Source organism: Lactuca sativa, chromosome 5, assembly GCF_002870075.4.
Source record: "Lactuca sativa cultivar Salinas chromosome 5, Lsat_Salinas_v11, whole genome shotgun sequence".
NCBI lineage: Eukaryota > Viridiplantae > Streptophyta > Magnoliopsida > Asterales > Asteraceae > Lactuca > Lactuca sativa.
The window spans coordinates 21095856-21114953 of NC_056627.2; the positions used below are offsets into that span (position 1 = coordinate 21095856).

Here is a 19098-nt window from a genome sequence, read left to right on the forward strand (position 1 = left end):
TTTAATTGCTAACATCGCATCCTTTTAAGTCTAGGGTTTGGGGCTTGGACCCATTTTGGTGGTTCCTAGGGGTAAAGTTTGAAACTTTACCCTTCTAGATCTCATAATTGGTCGAGATTTGAGTTGTGAAGCTCTTTGAGTCATTAATGTCGGCTTAATGTATTAAGTTGTGGGTTTATGGCGAACTCGGCGAGTTCATGGATAAACTCAGCGAGTTAGCTCGGTTTTTCCCCGACTTTGCAGATTGATAGAGGAACAAGGTGAGTTGAAGGGAAACTCGGCGAGTTGGGTCAACTCAGGCCGTTGACCTTGACTTTTGACCCTGTCTTTGACCAAGTTGTTATAAGGAGGTACTTGAGTAGTCAGAAGTATAATTAAGAAAATTATAGGCTTATGATAAGACCCATATGGGGTTGGGCCCAATTTGGAAAATTGGGCCATTAGTGGGCCTTTGTGGATCTTTTGGTTTTAGACCTTTTGGTTAATGGAATTTTTAGTTCATGTTGGGTCAGGGGTAAAATGTCCATTTTACCCCAAGTATGGATGGTGGGCCTTAAAATGAAACTCAATTGCTATTTGGGTGTTATTTTGATATGATAGATCGTAGGTGTCGTCGAGGCAGCAACTAAGGATTCTTGTAGTGAACATTAGTATTCGAGGTGAGTTTCTCCTTACTGTACCCGTGGGTCGAAGGCACTAATTCCGACCCACTAGTTTTGGTTATATGTTAGTAGAGGGATGCCTTAGGGATTGTATATAGCCATGTAGGATAGACTGATGACTCTTGATCCAAGCTCTCTTACTTGTTCCTCGTCTGGTTGTGGTTCTAGAGTGGAATCATCTATCTGGGTGACTATGTCACATCTGAATATATACGGCCATGCATTCCTTAGATTGTTGATATTAAGTATGTTGCTATGATGTTATGATCTGTTAGATCGGTATCCTGGTAGATAGGATGATGTTATGCTTAGTGATCTGCCTGTTATCAGTTCTGGCTATATGTTTACCAATTGCATATGTTGATGTAGTGTGGTTGGGTTGAGACTATACTGCTTTGTGTTGCCAGTCAACAAACCCGATAATACTTATATCGATATATTATATGTATGCTTATATGTTATGTATATGTCGACATGGCTATGTGTGGTTGGGTTGAGACGGACCTGCTTTGTACTGAAGGCCAACAGACCTAGGGCGTCCCAGATAGACTGAAGGTCAGTGGGGCGTACCAGTCAAGCTGAAGGTCCGGTGAGGCGGTCCAGACATGCTGAAGGTTTTGTGAGTGGTCCAGATAGGCTGAAGGCCCAATGAGGAGGTCCAGACATGCTGAAGCCTCTGTATGCATGTTGTTATTTGTATATGTTATCCGTTTGTGTGTTAGTACTTTAGGGGAGCTCACTAAGCTTCGTGCTTACAATTTTGGTTTATGGTTTCAGGTACTTCGGCGGATCTTGTAAGGGTGAAGGCGTGACCGTACACATCCTCGCGTTTTTAGACTTATGATTTCTGGGATACTCTGATAATGACAAAGTTTTGAAAACTATGTTGAGAACAATTCTGATTTAAAATAATGTTTTGGAAACAATGGGTTTTGTAAACACTTCCATAGAAAAGGGTTGTTTTGAAAAGTTTAAATTTTCTAAAATTTCATGGATGTTACACTTAGGGACCAAAATACAATATAATTTAATTATAGGGTCAAAATTAGAAGTACCTCATCATTACAAGTGAACGTACTTGAGCAAAGAATTACAACTTTTTCCATAACTTTGATTTGTAATCACAATTAGTAGGTACTTTTTATGCTATTTTTTTATTGTGTTTATAGTGTTAGTTATGATATGTGGCTAGCTAAAACCATAGGTCCTTGATTTTAAGTTGTTTTTCTTAATGCATATTTGATCTTTTCATTTAATACCTGTTTATGTACTTAACTTGAATTGACCATTTATATTAGGTTCTTTATAATTAGTTATTAGTAAATTTTTTGGAATACTTAATAGTTTTATAAGTTTTATTTAATAACAAGTGGTGTTTGTGAATTTCAACTTACATCATAACATTTATTGCACGTTTAGAATGTTCTAAAGTTGTGAGAAAATGTGAAGGTTGTTAAGAAACTTGATTTCTTAATGCAATCTTTTAGTTAATCTCGAAGAACTTGTTTGAAATTAATTAGTTAGATTAGATTTAGTTGAAAAACTTGTTTGACTAAACACTTTGCAAGTACCATTGTATTATAACATGTTAATACCTAGTACAAACTTGACCCATAAAGTCAAATTCTTACATCACCCACGATAATGATTGTGCCAAGTGTAATAAACTTAAAGCTGAATCTTTCTCATTTGATTCTCTTCTTTCATATATTTGCATGTTTACTTCATGTATAATTTAAGTATTATCGAAGAACTCCTCACATTCTGATTGGACTTGTACATATTATTGTTTAATTTGAATCCTTGTGGAGACGATCTTACTTGCCACTATTGCAAACCATTGTGAGAGTGTGAGCGAAAAATTTGTACACCTTTCATTTGTTGTTCTCGACACCCAACAAATTGGCGTCGTTGCCTGGATTCAGGAATTCTAACTTTTTTATGTCAAGATCTCATTGTACATTTACATCTTTTGAACTAAACTCATAAGTCGAGAAGACATCAAGACATTTATGAAAAGAAGCTAAATATCTACGCCATCAACGAAGAACTAATGCGACAACATCGTACATTCTTTTTAATTCCCTGTCAAGCAATCATAAGATCGAAACCAAAGTCCAGTCAAGTCCACCTGAACAGGCCCAAAATATGGAAAACCATTTAGAAAGAATCATAAGGTAATGATTTGCACCATTTTTTCATGTTCTCGTTACATCATTAGGGTATATTGCAATCATGTAAATTGATATTGAATCTAAAGCGTACTTGATTATGACATTTGATATCAAAGAACTTGTTCATTTAGGTGAATATGGTGTTGCCATTACGTCCACTTTGATATCTTAGGCTAGTAGATGTACTCTCTTACTAACTTTTATTTTTTGTCTGTCAACTCCTTGGCACACCATTTTTCCTTCACCCTAGGAAATGGTCGCCTGTCACTCCCCTCGTTTTCTTAACATTCAAATATGTATAAATAATATATCAATATTATGCTCTATTTATAAGGAATTAAAAACCATGGTTTTTTATATATTTTTAAATATTTTTTTATATATAATTTAATACTAAATTAAACAAATTAAAAAAGAATAAACAGTCGCGGGCCATAAGCCTTGCACGGGGTCTTAACAATTATCTCACACGCCAAATGATGTGGTATTCATCTTAGGTCATCCGTAGTACATCGGACGTACAACGATCATGAACCACAAACTAACTTTGGTATACCTATCATGACCACGAAGAGAGAGAGAGAGAGAGAGAGAGAGAGAGAGAGGGATTCTCTCATTCGTCGTTGTTGCTCGTTGATCAGACTACCATGGACCAGGACCACGCTTGACCACGATCGTTTGAGATGATGTGCATGGACAACGACCGTAGCCATATAAACCACCACGGAGATTTTCGTGATGAGTATTGTTCGATTGAAATGCACTATTGTAATAAAAATACAGAAATAAAATTTGTAACCTATTATATATAATTAAAAAAATAAATAAACAAGTCATGCATTATTAAATTTCTTTTCACGACATTAACCCTTCCCAAACACGCTACAAGTTATAGCAAACCCAATGATAAACTCATAAACGGAAGTGTCTTTAGCTGAATCTGGAGGACTAGAAAGTCGAAAGCATCTCCACATTTTGTTCGAGGATGGAGATGTCCTCTTGGGACGAATGGGTAGAGCTAGCACTTTCGAAACTAGAGTCTATGAAAGTCTTGCGGTCTCTAAGACCCATTCACTACTCTAGTTACCCCTTCGAAATTAAACCCAAAATTGACCATGCCTTCAAGGTGTTCGACGATATTCGCCAATGGGATAGAGCTTCTGTTGAGATAGAGATTGCAGAGTCTACATTTAACAGGTGGCTCCTAGATGTTCCCAGTTCTGGTACGATTTTCCCACCCTTCAAGTTTTAGCACTTCCGATCTATGTGCAATGTGAATTTTGTAATTCTTTTGTTATTATTTTTTCCTTTTTTCCTTTCTGAGCATGGATATGGAAACTTCATGCACATTTTTTATGATGATAATTTTCAAGGTCATATGAATGATTAAATGTCGACACTCGACATGCACCTAAATTCTATATTTTGTGGTGCTTGCAGAGTGTCATGTATTGATTGATTGATTAACGGTTTGGTTGAACACAAGTCACACGATACTTGATGCATAGTTTGGATGATATTAAATTGTTAATGATTCAGTTTAGAATTGAAGCGATGTCTAATGTTTGATGATGAATTTCACAGGTGATGACCTTACATGTGACAATGCAGATCTTGAAGGTGAATCAGGGTCATTCTCTAAGCAATTGAGAAAGCTACTTCTATTCTCTGGAAATGATTACTTGGGGCTAAGTTCACATCCAATGGTTGCCAAGGCTGCCACAAAGGTAGGTGTTTGATGTTAACTCATTTTATCTTGGATTACATACCAGCTTAATCAAACCCTTTTATCTTTCCTTATTTACCTAACTTTTGGTACTAGTGCTTCTAGTTTGTGATAACATTGCATGATATCTTTCTATAAATAGGCAGTTCAAGAACATGGGATGGGACCAAGAGGTTCTGCTCTAATCTGTGGTTATACAACTTATCACAGATTATTGGAATCATGTTTGGCAGAATCAAAGAATAAAGAGGTCTTAACTCTTAAGTCTTAACTCACTCTTTCTATAGCATAATTGTTTTGTGGTAATCTTGTTATTCAAAATCAGTTTTCCATCTATTAAAAGATGCAACCATATGAGAAACAATTCCATAATTACTGATTGGAAGCTGATGATGTCATATTTATGGTTACTGCAGGACTGCCTTCTGTGTCCCACAGGGTTTTCAGCCAATATGGCTTTCATGACAGTAGTTGGATATGTCGGCTCTCTCTCAGATATAAACAAAACTCATTTGAAGGAAGGTGTTGCCATATTTTCTGATGCTTTAAATCATGCATCAATAATTGATGGTATTCGGCTTGCAGAGAAGCAAGAAATTGTGCAGGTTTTTATCTATAGGCATTGTGACATGGCCCACCTTAATGTATTACTGTAGGTTTCATATTTCTAAGTCGGGTTTCGATTGATGAATTATTCTTAAGCGTGTCATAAGGCTAGACATTTTCATATGTTGCAGATCGAATTGCATGATGAGGAAAAAAGTTGTTGTGACTGACAGGTAAGCCAAATATAGCTTTGTACTTTCCAAATATCCCATTGACATCAGTCTTAATCTCTAGCCCAATGCATGTAGTTATGTGATGTGATGTGATTGGTTATGTTGAATATCATATGTGTGTAGTGTTTAAATTGTAACTATTGGCTTGCATCTGTGTATATGATAGGTGTATTAAGGAGATGTGTTTTTATGACTTTTATCAGCTTGTTTAGTATGGATGGAGACTTTGCACCAATGGTCCAGCTTTCCAAGCTTCGCAAGAAGCATAATTTTTTATTGGTGGTTGATGATGTAAGTCTTGATTTTTTAGTAATGTATAAATTATCGTGCTTATTTATATAATATCTTCTACTGTTATATTCATATTCATCAGATTCAGACTTTTTTGTTTTGATCTGTAGGCTCATGGAACACTTGTTTGTGGGAAGAGTGGTGGGGGTGTACCAGAGGAGTTTGGGTGTTCAGATGATGTTGATATATGCATTGGCACTCTTAGTAAAGCTGTGGGTTGCCATGGTGGTTTCATTGCTTGCAGGTTCTTGTCTCCTTAATCCTTATACAGCATCCTACTTTCTTTTCTTTCTATTACAACATTGTGCTCTGAATTGGTAAATATATACATATAACAGCAAAAAGTGGAAGCAGCTGATACAATCAAGGGGACGTGCTTTTATATTTTCAACTTCTACCCCTGTACCCATCATTGCAGCTGCACATGGTAAATTACATTATGTTTTGGCCTTAAAAGTTAAATACGTATTGGTTGATATACTAATAATAAATGGTGATTACTTAGCTGCTGTGGTGGTGGCAAAGAAGGAGACATGGCGTAGAAAAGCTATTTGGAATCGGGTGCAAGACTTTCGTAGTCTTACTGGGATTCCCATCACAAGTCACATCATTTCTCTTATAGTTGGGAGTGAAGACCAAGCTCTGCAAGCAAGCCGGTTTCTTTTTCTTTTCTTTATCTTTGTTCTATGATTCAAAGCTTTTTGTTACCAATGTTTTGTGTTTAGTTTTTCATGATTGTTTTTGAATAATACAGGCACATGCTGAAATGTGGATTTCATATAACTGCAATCAGGCCCCCGACTGTTCCACCTAACTTATGCAGGTTTCTTGCTTCTTTTTTACATTGTATATTGGGTTGTTTTTTACTTTTTTTGTCCCATTAACTCATGTATGTGTAAGTAGCTGAATGGGTAATGATGTTTGTCTCGAAAAAAAAATGCTGCATACATAAGGTCTGTTTTTGTTTTTCTAGACTGAACAACTGTCTGAATGTGGCTAAATGACCATTTTACCCTTCCATTCCAAAATTAACAAAATTCACCAATTTTGGTGTGGTAGGAAAAAAGAATGTCAAATAGGTCTGAATACATTAAGCCAGGATTTTCCTAACTTTTTTTGGCTTAACATATTAAGTCATTCTATCCGGATTAAGCCAAAGGGAAAACAGCCCTAATCTGGTGAGCTATATATGAGTGTTTCTTTTTTACTTTGTGCGGAAAGAACAATTTAATAGAGGGGAAGTCAAGAAAAAAGAATCTTTCTCCATTAAGTCCTATCTTTTTTAAAAATTTGTTCTCGTTTTTTCCTTCCATTATTCAAGTGAGCTCCGATTTCTCAAGTATTTTTCAAAATCATTTATCCAAACAAGAAAAAATGAAATAGGGTCATAGTCTTTTCTATTGTCTCTGGTGCTTTTACTACTACTATATCAAATAATGTTTTGTTTATAAACTTGCAGGCTGCGGATCACTCTGAGTGCAGCACATACTAGAAATGATATAAGAAAACTCACATCTGCATTATCCCAATGCATAAGTTTAAGAGAGAGCGGATATTTCTACACAAATGCCACACCAAAACTCTAGCATGTGATGGCTGCATATAAGGAAATTGGAAAGTAATATAACAATCTTGTGAAAAACCATCACAAATACTCTGTCATGTTTTGCATCCAAATGGGTGTTTCCAACATCTCACCAACAAACTCTAACTAGTATTTGTGTGCCTTCTCTCATAATTTGTTGTCTTGGAAGCAATTTATATTAGATTGTTTTGGGCTGTATTATGCATATGGGTATGGGTATGATAGCAGGTTAAAAGAGTGAGTACACATCCATTTTGGATCGAAAAATTTGTGTGAATTTAAATCAAATTTGGAATGACACAATTAGGTTTATGTTCGCTTTGAGCTTTGTAGTGATTCATTTCATTGAATTGCATGTCGAAAATGAAATCCAGGTGATTGTGAAATTGATATTTATAGTTAGATAACTAAAATGAATAAGATGTTTGTTAAGGCAGTAGGTTAGGACAACTGGACAAAACATAACAGAACAAGTTTGTAGTGTATTTTGTACTAGACCAAGATGTGACAAAATGCAAAATAAGTTCTCGCCTGTTACCACAGAATTTCCAAACAGTTGCAAACAAACAGATAAATAAAACAAGTGTTTCCAGCAATTTACACAGTAACAGATACAGTTGAGGAGTTAATTCAGTAGGTTGTTTTTTTGCAAAGGAAATATTTACAATGAACCAACAAAAGACACCAATCATAAATCAGGTACTGGAGCTCCCCAAGTCAAAATCCATGGTGTAATCATATTCAATGGTTGGAATAACAGTAGCCACGAATTTCAGGAACAAAAAAAGGTACCTGCAACACATAACACATTTTCCCATTAATTTCAGAAATTCTGATAACTTTAAAAATAATAATTAAGTGCCAAGTCATTTTAAAGTGATGTTTTTTTTTTTGGCAAAATTATTCCACCCAGTGGCTTCTTTGATAACCAACCCAATATACAAGGTATTTTTTCTGTATCTATCCATGTGTTGTTTTTAGGTCTGAATTTAGAAAAAGAGGTTATTTGGTGATTTGATAATAAGTATGAGTTTGGTTGAAAAAGAAAATTACTTGTCAACTTGTGGTTCAAGTCCTCCGGCAATTAGGGGTTCGATTAGTTTCTTCATCACAGCCGCATGTTTGCATGGATGTACAGATGCATGTTTCCCAGGCAAATGAGGATGGTCTTCAATAGTTACCTGCAATTAATTCATCATCACTCATATCATAAGCTGCAAAAACCTCCATTGATTTCATTACTATACCATCCTACTTTTATTTCTTCCCATCCAAATAAATGCACTTTTCACAGCAATACAAAGAAATGAAAGTATGTTGGTATTTCTTGCATATAGCCAACAAACATGTACTGCTTACCGTTTTGCGAGCATGATCTTGACTGACATCTTCAAGGACTAACTCTGCCTCAAGAAGCATCCTTGACTGTAAATATAAAAATTGGCAAAGTTTCAATACTTGTATTTTGCACAGAATAATTAATTAATTAAGTTGAAGTTTGCGGATGTTTCTAACCTCATCATATCCAGTAAGCCAAACACGAGGAGTTTGGTAATATTTATCATACCTGGCGAAAAAGGAGAGGAAAACATCAGATCATGTAAATGAAAAATTGATATATTAAAATCCAACTATAAAACAGAATAGATACAGTTGAAGAACTTACGTGATGCTCACATCATAAGTTCGAGTTCGTAGAATATTCTCATCATCAGGCTCGTGTGCAACCAGATATGTAGGCTGAAGAGTTGCCTGAAATATTGCAATGTATAATATATTATACTATCTTATTTGGGTTTTAATACAACAATTAAAAACAGCAAAACACAAGTGTATCTTACAGGATCCGACTCAATAAGGTTGTCAGCTTCTTCAAACTCTTCCATATCTGGGATGTCTTCTTCCTCCTGGGTGCCAAAATATGAAGAAATTGACTGGATGTTCTTCTTCTTGCTTATTTCTAGGGTTTCCATACAAGGAACAAGTTCCTCCTCATCACTTTTGGTATCTATACAGATACTCAAAACTCCAAAATCAAAACCCAAACAAAATTCATATTTCATATTAAAGATCTCTAGATGACTACATACCTTTTGGTTGCCCATGGGTAGCCAACCACCCATCATTCTCTTCATCATCAAGCAATATTTCACCTCCAGCAGCTTCATATTCTTCTTGTATTGATGCAACTCTTCGCAAACAAGGAACTGAAATGAAGTTCATGTTAAACATAGGTGTTGTTTACATAATCAAACTTGTAATTACATTAAGATTTGAAAAGGAAAAGACTGTTAATGTTCACTATCAGAATTCAGGAAAAATTAACAATATATTTACGATACAAGGATAATGCACAAAACATCTGTGAATTCAAGAGGAAGCACTGTTTTACCATTTCTAGTGATCAAAAACTGTTTATCAGATGGCAAATATGACTTCCTCTTATTTGGATCACCTGATTCCCTGACAAACAAAATAGAAGCCTCGTGAGGTAAAGAATGTACATAGATTGATATATATAAATAGCATCAACAAAGGAGAACATGTTCTTCGTACTATCAACATGATTGAACCATACATATAAAAGGATTGACACATGGACTTATAAATGTGATGATAATAACTCATTCCCAATGTACAGAATACACACACCTATCGTTGAAGAAATCAGAATCACTTTAAGAGCAATAATAGACGTTTTCCTTCCAGATAAACCATTATGCAGTGTCAAAATTTTGGTTGATGAGAGTAAGAAATGAAGTTATTTATATAGTCTAAACATAACAGGCCACCAAAGGAAAGAGTGACTCATATATTTGGGAGGCGAGAACATTGTTTATCAGGTAACTATGTTCAATGAGGATGATGAACAGAAGCCGATTGCTAATATAAATAAGCATAGATCTAGTATGGTCCTGAGCATAACCTTTCTGTATATGGTATTCACTTTTTTCATTAGTTGTTAATTGGGCTAGCATGAGCCATAGGACTATAGATTTCCCAATCTTCCAGCTCTCAAACAGTTCAGAAGATTCATCCCTCATTCAGATCCCATGGCTCCTGATATCATCTACCTTTATATCATTAAAACTTTATCATAAGGACTTTGAGCAGTTAGCTTATTTGGTTTCTAATTAACAGCATGGATACAATAATGAAGCTATAAGGTTGCCTTTCACTGTCAGTAAGCGCTAATAGAACCCCATATTCTAGGAAAATTACTTTTTTCCCCATCGATATCAATATACCTTCTAAAAACATTAATCATGACTCAAATCCCATATGTTTGACTGCCAGATGATATATAGTTATAACATTAATACTCGAGGGACTGCGTTTAATCATAGATAAATTATTCAATGAAAGGGAAAGCGAATTTACCATGACCAAGTAGGACATTTGGAAACGAGATTGTCTCCGGCGATGACGAATTCATTAACGCTAAGTACACCTTTCTCTTTGAAAGCAGATACAGTCCTAGGGTTTGTGATCCTCTCTACCGTACCTTTGAACGCCTCGTGGAGCTTTTGCGATAAAACCATCTCCGATTGACCACAGAATACGATAGGAATCCAACCGAGTAACGAAAGCTGATCGATGAATAATCAGATCACAAACCCTGATAATAAAATCAGTAAACCATTTTAAGGTTTTGGATATGCGTAGTAAAGTGAGTTTACGCTAACCATTACAATCACGAAGACGGGAAGCAACGTGGAGCGATCACGAGGTAACTTTATGTGATGGGAGTCGAAACAGTAGGCCGAGGTATTAGATGACTGTCAATATTAACATTATTATCAACAGATATATACAATTTGTAGATAGTGTTGTGTTTTATGTTGACATTGTTTTTATATATAAACTAATCACTCGAATATTTAGGGATAGCTAGGGAAATCGAATAATTTAAACCCCCCCCCCCCCCCCCCCCTCCCTTTTTTTTTTTTTTTTTTTTGGTGTTTTTTACAAATATAAATTTTTTTTTATATAAATTGACCGTTTATTTCGGAACAGAGCATTCCGAAACATATTTCGGACAATTTTTCGAATGGGCCGGCCCATTACCGTGAGTCTAGAATTCCAATTCCTGACCAGCGACCCCCGTTTGAGTTCCGGATCAGAAATTTGAATTTCAAAACTTTTGGACATTCGCCTTTATTCCGGATCTTGCTCCAACTTCCGATTCCAATTCCGACACGTGGTTCCAGATCTTTCGACTTTTGATTATGATCGTCATTACGATCTCCAACACGCAAGTACGATGTTGACATGCAACTCCGTCATGGAAGAAGAGCACTACGACCCCATTATTTTACGGGTACGTTCATCGTTTTCTCTATAGTTTCATTGTTTGTTTCAGGTGTCTATTCTTCTATTGCTACTGTTCCGAAATTCGTAGAATACCTTCGGAATGAACTGAAAATATTCCGGAGTTTAAATTAAAGATGTCGTTGTTGTAGGATCAACTAAAAAAGTAGTTTAGATGTTTAGGTATTGTTGATTTACATCGAAATTTCGTGTTTCGGATCTTAAAAGCTCATTCTGAAAGCCTTTCTAAACGCGAGGAACTGTTCCGAAACACGATGAACTCATCCGAAACAGGTCCGAAATATTGGTCATTTCCATTCCGAAATGAAGTGATAACATCATTTTTATTTGTGCAGCACAACATGGTTTTTGATGCATCGATTACATCCCGTTTAAACCCAAAATTGACAGGCAAATTCTTGCGAAATTCAGAGACAGACCCGAATGCAAGACTTTGTTCTGGAACACATGTTTTGGGAGGTAGTTAAACGTTCGTAATGTAGATGGGGATCATTTGCTTCTACATTACGTCTTTTGCCATTTAACAGCTCAAATCTCATACCAAAAATTTCATTTTAATTTACCAAAATAAGTTTTACAAACCAAGTTATCAACCACATAATTATCCAAACAACCAATTTCATAAAATATCAGAGTTCATAAAATGTCCCGGTAGTAAATCCCCCAGTGAGTGTGTACAATCAGACATTCGTTTTTCTACAATCATCAGACGTACCTGCCACATATAAATCAACAACCGTAAACACAAAGCTTAGTGAGTTTCCTAATATACCACGTACAGTGTAACATACATAAAATATGGTCCCAAAATTTTCATTTTTAATTATTAAATAAAACCATGGTTATCAAAACCTCTCGTCAAAACATAAGTCAAGTATCCAAAACATCACAATCATGTTTATAAAACAAAATATCCATAACAAAACATCAGAGTAAACATCCCATGCTAAAACATCATGGTGTGTGCAATGCAGTCATCCCGAGCTCTTCCCTTTGCTACCAGAAGCATGTAACACCCTGATCCTCAGGTAATAATAATAATAATAATAATAATAATAATAATAATAATAATATTGCCTTTGTTTGAGTTTTGGAAGGACCTACTCGACGAGTTGGCTTCCCTACTCGTCGAGTAGTAGTGGGTTAGTCCGATTGGTTTAATGACCTACTCGTCGAGTCCAGGGTGGAACTCGACGAGTAGATGCTGGCAGATGAAACCCTAAATTCAGGGCCATGCGCCCTATTTAAAGGGGGTCATTAGCCTTCCCCAGCTTTCCCTTTACAGCTCCTCATCTTCCAAAACTCTGATTCGTGTGTGTGATATTTGGTGAGTTTAAGCTTGAAGGAAGGACTTGGTGAAGGGAACACTTGAGGAAGCAAGCTCTAGGAAGCAAAGAACTCGTGGGGATTCAAGATTCACTCTTGTGAAGCACTCCCTGAACTTGTGGGGATTCAGAAATTGTCTGCACAGCTCCAAGAGCTACTAGACCGAGGGTTCATTCGTCCGAGTAGTTCTCCGTGGGGAGCTCCGATCCTTTTCGTGAAAAAAAAGGACGGGTCGCACAGGATGTGCATTGATTATAGAGAACTGAATAAGCTTATGCTGAAGAACCGCTATCCCTTGCCTAGGATTGACGATTTGTTTGATCAGCTTCAGGGGGCATCGTGGTTCTCTAAGATTAATCTTCGGTCAAGGTATCATCAAATGAGGATTCGGGATGAGGATGCACCGAAGACAGCTTTCAGGACTCGTTATGGGCATTACGAGTTCGTGGTGATGCCATTTGGGCTCACCAATGTTCCGGCCGCGTTCATGGATCTCATGAACCGAGTGTGCAGGCCAATGCTGGATCGGTCGGTTATTGTTTTTATTGATGATATCTTGGTCTACTCTAAGACCAGGGAACAGCACAAGCGGCATTTTAAGAGAAGTGTTGGAGACCTTGAGGACGGAGAAGTTGTATGCGAAGTTCTCCAAGTATGAATTTTGGTTGCGGGAAGTACAGTTTTTGGGTCATGTCATCAATCAAGAGGGTATTTCGGTTGACCCAGCGAAGGTGGAAGCTATGATGCGATGGGAAGTACCGAGGAATGTCTCCGAGATTTGTAGCTTCTTAGGCTTAGCGGGTTATTACCAGAGATTTATCCAAGATTTCTCCAAGACTTTTGTGCCATTGACTCGTTTGACCAAGAAGAATGTGGCGTTTCGATGGGGTGAGGACCAGCGGATGGCTTTTGAGACCCTGAGACGGAGATTATGCGAGGCTCCAATCCTAGTACTGCCCGAGGGATTGGATGATTTTGTGGTATATTGTGATGCATCGATTTCAGGGTTGGGTGCAATACTGATGCAGAGCGGGCACGTGATCGCATATGCCTCGAGGCAGTTGAAGCCTCACGAGGCAAATTACCCCACGCATGATCTGGAATTGGGGGCAGTGGTGTTTGCCCTCAAGAATTGGGGACATTATTTGTATGTGGTGAAATTTGTTATGTATACCGATCACAAGAGTTTGAAGTATTTGATGGACCAACAGAACCTGAATATGCGACAGAGGAGATGGTTGGACGTGCTGAATGACTATGACTGCGAGATCCTATACCATCCAGGGAAGGTCAATGTAGTGGCCGATGCATTGAGTCGTAAGGCGAAGGGGTCGCCAACCAGGGGTATTTGTATGAGGGTGACGGTAAGTCCACCCTTAATAGACATGATTCGAGAGGCTTAGGTCGAGGGGGTGAAGAAAGAGAACTAGAAACTGGAAATAATTTAGGGACAATATCCTTTGTTTGTTAATGATAGTCGTGGTTTATTTTTGCAGTGTGTCCGAGTATGGGTGCCGATGTCAGGGGGAGTGAGGCAGGGACTGTTAGAGGAGGCGCATAAGTCCAACTTTTCTATATATCCGGGTGCAACAAAAATGTATATGGATTTGAGGCTGAGCTATTGGTGGCCCTGCATGAAGCGAGAGATCGTCGGGTATGTGGAGCGGTGTCTGACCTGCAGGAAGGTCAAGGCCAAGCACCAGCGACCTCATGGCAAGGTTCAGCCATTACCCATTCCCATGTGGAAGTGGGAAGAGATCACTATGGATTTCATCACTAAGTTACCACGGACAACGAGGGGAGTAGATGCCATATGGGTGATCGTGGATAGACTGACGAAGAGTGCTCATTTCATTCCGATCTCTAAGAGTATATATGCGGAGAAGTTGGCAGACATCTATGTTCGAGAGGTGGTGGCTAGGCACGGAGTGCCGGTATCAGTGGTTTCAGACAGAGATGTTCGGTTTACATCCAGGTTTTGGAGGAAGTTCCACGAGGAACTGGGTACCCAATTGCACTTTAGTACGACATATCACCCCCAGACTGACGGCCAGAGTGAGAGGACGATCCAGACACTCGAGGATATGCTGAGGGCATGTGTACTGGATTTCAGAGAAAAGTTGGGATACGTATCTCCCACCGACATAGTTTTCGTACAATAATAGCTATCATGCCAGTATTGACCGAGCACCATTTGAGATGTTATATGGGCAGAGGTGCAGGACCCCAGTGTGCTGGGACGAAGTTGGGCATCGGGTTTTGGGAAGCACAGAGGTGGTACTCGAGACCACCACATTGATTCAGTAGGTACGCAACCGGTTGCGATTCGCGCAGAACCGTCAGAAGAGCTATGCGGACCGACGACGATCAGATCTCGAATTTCAGGAGGGAGACTTTGTCTTACTAAAGGTGTCACCCTGGAAAGGGATTATTCGGTTCCTCAAGAGGGGCAAATTGGGGCCTCGGTTCATAGGTTCACTCAGGATCATAGCCCGGGTGGGCAAGGTGGCATATCGATTAGAGCTTCCAGAGGAGCTTAGTCGGATTCACAACACTTTCCATGTGTCCCAGCTTCGGAAGTGTGTTGCCGACGAGTCCTCAGTCATATCCTTGGACGACATTCAGTTGGATGGGAGCCTTAATTATGTCGAGAGACCAGTGGCAATTTTAGACAAGAAGACAAAGAAGCTCCATAATAAGGAAGTGAAGCTGGTAAAGGTGCAATGGCAGCACCGAAAGGGTTCCGAATGGACCTGGGAATCGGAAGATGAAATGCGAGGTTTCTATCCGGAGTTGTTTGGACCAGCAGGCTTCGAGGACGAAGCCTAATTCAAGTGGGGGAGAGTTGTAACACCCTGATCCTCGGGTACTAATAATAATAATAATAATATTGCCTTTGTTTGAATTTTGGAAGGACCTACTCGACGAGCTGGCTTCCCTACTCGTCGAGTAGTAGCGGGTTAGTCCGATTGGTTTAATGACCTACTCGCCGAGTCTAGGGTGGAACTCGATGAGTAGATGCTGACAGATGAAACCCTAAATTCAGGGCCATGCGCCCTATTTAAAGGGGGTCATTAGCCTCCCCTAACTTTCCCTTTACAGCTCCTCATCTTCCAAAACTCTGATTCGTGTGTGTGTGTGTGTGATCTTTGGTGAGTTTAAGCTAGAAGTAAGGACTTGGTGAAGGGAACACTTGAGGAAGCAAGCTAGAGGAAGCAAAGAACTCATGGGGATTCAAGATCTACTCTTGTGAAGCACTCCCTGAAGGTATTAGGCTATTCCTTGTCTCATTTCCACCTAAAACCCTTTTTTGCATGGATTCTAAGAAAGGGCTTTTGTGTTTAAGCCAAGATCTGAAGTTGTAACTTCAGATTTGGACTCCCTTTGGACGTTAGATGCATAAAGTTATCAGTTGTACCTAGCATGATGTGACATCGCCAAAATCTCGGCCAGAAAAGACCGATTTCATTTATGCTTTTTAAAATAATTTCAGAGTAAATCCTTTTGATTTAAAATAGTTGCGGAATTTGTTCCCAAAACAAAATATGATAAAATAATATTTATCAAAGCATTTCATCAAGAGATGCATTTTCATTATATAATCAAAACTCGGGATGTCATTCCGATACACACCATAAAGCATAAACGATAACATTACAAGTCATTCAACAAATATATACATATACAGACTTGTAAACAAAACAACTCGATGATTCATTCATCTTATGCCCTTGCGCCACTTCCTGTAATACAAATAAAACTGAGTGGGTCAGGCTTGGGAGCCTGGTGAGCATATAGGGTTTTCAACCCACAATAAATAAATTATATTTAATTTCACCAACCAACAATAACCCGATTACCCATTCCCGTTATCCTCACTTTACGTCCCTAAAACAACATCTGTCTTAAGGGACCTAATCTAGGATTTTCATCGGGACGGACATTACTGCTAAGGGGTTTCCTCAACAATAGATATCCTAAAGGCAACCATGAGGGGCATAGAGTACACCGGTGAACACATCGTTCACAACACCTACAGGTTATGAACCTGCTAGCGTTCCACAGGACTATCTAGAAGGAGTCTGTGGTCGTTATCCATACTCCGCTGAATAACTAGATCAACAACAACATCGAGGCCTCTCATCTGTTTATTGCACACCAACTATCTACCCATGTTCTACCCAGCATATTAGTAGATAAAAAAATATATTTTTATACATAGTTTAAAACCTGTATAGCATTCTCATTCAATACATATTCCACATAACAGATGAGGCACACCCACATAACACGTATTTCATAGAAAATAAATCAGATCTATGAGATAGAAGAGAGTGAATATACATTCACACACATAACAACAAAATTATACACATAACATGTATTTTGTATAAAATACTTCATATTTATGCGTTAGAAGAAAGTAACTACACACTCACTTGATCAGAAGATGACCGGACAACACTACGACTTGTAGAAGTAGTATTCTTCGGTAGATCTGGAAGATCTTCACAAAAACCGGGCTCCTCGCGGGCAGAGCTTCGGCTCGGGAAATGCACTTCTCGGGATCTTCGGGGCTTCAAAACTTGCTTCGGGGCTCGGGATTGATATCGGGGCTTCGGGATACTTCTGGCACACAAAACGATGCAAAACGGGAGAAAGATGAGAGAATTTGGCAAATGGAGTCGGGTGCCCTCGCAATCCTTTTATAGGAGGCTGAGGCCTTGCAGTACGTTGGGCGTACTGCCTTACGCGGGGCGTACTCCTCCGAAATCGTCATTGCATGTGTCATCCGAAGAACTCGAGTGCGAGGGTCGTCATGTTTCGTTGTACGCTAGGCGTACTTCGGATAAGTCCGGTGACTCCCCTTCGGATAATGTCGGATTTAATAATTAAATTTATATATTAATTATTTAATAAACTTCAAAAATTCATATCTTCTTCATATGAACTCCGTTTTCGACGTTCTTTATATCCACGCGTAGGTGAGACTACGCTCAACAACTTTCGTTTAGACTCCATCGGCTAATTTTGACTTTATTTTTATTATTTATTTTTAGTAGGTAGGGACAGGAAAACTCCGTTATGAATAATAACTTCTTCATCCGACGTCTGTTTTCGCCTATATTTTTATCGTTTCACTACATTTAACGAGATCTTCGATTCTCATTTAGATTGTTTTGGCTAAAAACCGTTCGGTCTCAAATCGAGTATTCGGGTTGCATACTGCTAAGTCGAAACTTCAGAAAATCATAACTTCCTCATACGAAGTCAGATTTAGGCGTTCTTTTTATGCACGCTCTGGGTTTAACGAAATTTAAAACTTTCGTTTAGATCTCTAAGGCGGCTTCATTGGTACCCTTTCGGTATGCGTTGCAGACACTTTCATTTTTAGCGTCTCATCTTCTCTAGATATCGCTCTATCTTAAATTCGTATTTTAAGTCATTCGGCGTCGTGTCGGTTCTGTCGCGAAACTTCGACAGGTCATAACTTCTTCGTTTTAACTCAGATTTCGGCATTCTTTATATCTCCGGAATTCTTGTTTCGACCACTACAAATTTATGTAAGGTTATCGAGTTTATTTTACACTCAAATTTTGACGCTTATTTTTATTTTTAATTAATAAAACACATAATACTCAAATAATACGCTTCTATTATTTCAAAACGGGTTACAAAAGTTAACCTAGACTATTATATCAACATTAATGACAAGCCCATAAACACAGGCGTTACACATGAGCCTCCCCTCAATTGTGTGACTCCATTCCAAGATCATAATTGCTATTTTAGAGCTTTAAAGCCTTGCATGCACGTAAAGTTTGCAACTTTACGTGAAAGGCATGCCTTAGAAGCCTAGATATGTAATTTGGAAGCTTTTCATGGCTCAAATGAGTCTGTATGACCTCAGATCTGTAAAAACTCGGCGAGTCACAAGAGGTGACTGGGCGAGTCGTATGAAGATTAGCATGAACTCGGCGAGTCCGATGAATTCCGCTTTAGACTCGACGAGTTGGATGAACAACTCGGCGAGCCGGATGAAGTTTGCCGTAAACTCGACGAGTTGAAGGAACAACTCGACGAGTATACTATATCCCGAGAAACTCGGCGAGTCACTAGTTGTACTCGGTGAGTTAGGGTCAACATGGGTTGTTGACTTGAACTTATCTGAAGTTGACCAGGGCAGAATTTGGGGGTAATGTTTGGTTATTGAATGTCGCTT

The 19098-nt window shown here is 38.4% G+C and overlaps 2 protein-coding genes across 4 annotated transcripts; one reads left to right on the plus strand and one right to left on the minus strand.

Annotated features, from left to right (window-relative positions):
• Positions 1 to 3721: 3721 nt before the first annotated feature.
• LOC111914845 (8-amino-7-oxononanoate synthase) lies at positions 3722 to 7534 on the plus strand. Its single transcript, XM_023910553.3, has 11 exons — positions 3722 to 4059; positions 4421 to 4563; positions 4705 to 4812; positions 4979 to 5214; positions 5300 to 5341; positions 5545 to 5632; positions 5743 to 5876; positions 5971 to 6059; positions 6138 to 6288; positions 6387 to 6455; positions 7092 to 7534. The coding sequence occupies exons 1-11, from the start codon at positions 3822 to 3824 to the stop codon at positions 7216 to 7218; spliced, it is 1425 nt and encodes a 474-aa protein (XP_023766321.1). The 5' UTR covers positions 3722 to 3821; the 3' UTR covers positions 7219 to 7534.
• Positions 7535 to 7773: 239 nt separating this feature from the next.
• Positions 7774 to 11045, minus strand: LOC111914844 (autophagy-related protein 3). 3 transcript variants are annotated; one of them, XM_023910551.3, is made up of 10 exons: positions 10904 to 11045; positions 10599 to 10807; positions 9610 to 9680; positions 9308 to 9424; positions 9059 to 9225; positions 8884 to 8969; positions 8733 to 8784; positions 8577 to 8642; positions 8271 to 8398; positions 7774 to 8009 (listed from the first exon to the last, which is right to left on the minus strand). In XM_023910551.3, exons 1-10 carry the CDS (start codon positions 10904 to 10906, stop codon positions 7913 to 7915), a joined length of 996 nt encoding a protein of 331 aa, XP_023766319.1. In that variant the 5' UTR covers positions 10907 to 11045; the 3' UTR covers positions 7774 to 7912. The 3 variants fall into 3 exon arrangements, with proteins under 3 accessions (XP_023766319.1, XP_042758319.1, XP_023766320.1); XM_042902385.2 differs by having other exon boundaries at positions 10599 to 10836; positions 10904 to 11031; XM_023910552.3 differs by having other exon boundaries at positions 10599 to 11007.
• Positions 11046 to 19098: the final 8053 nt, after the last annotated feature.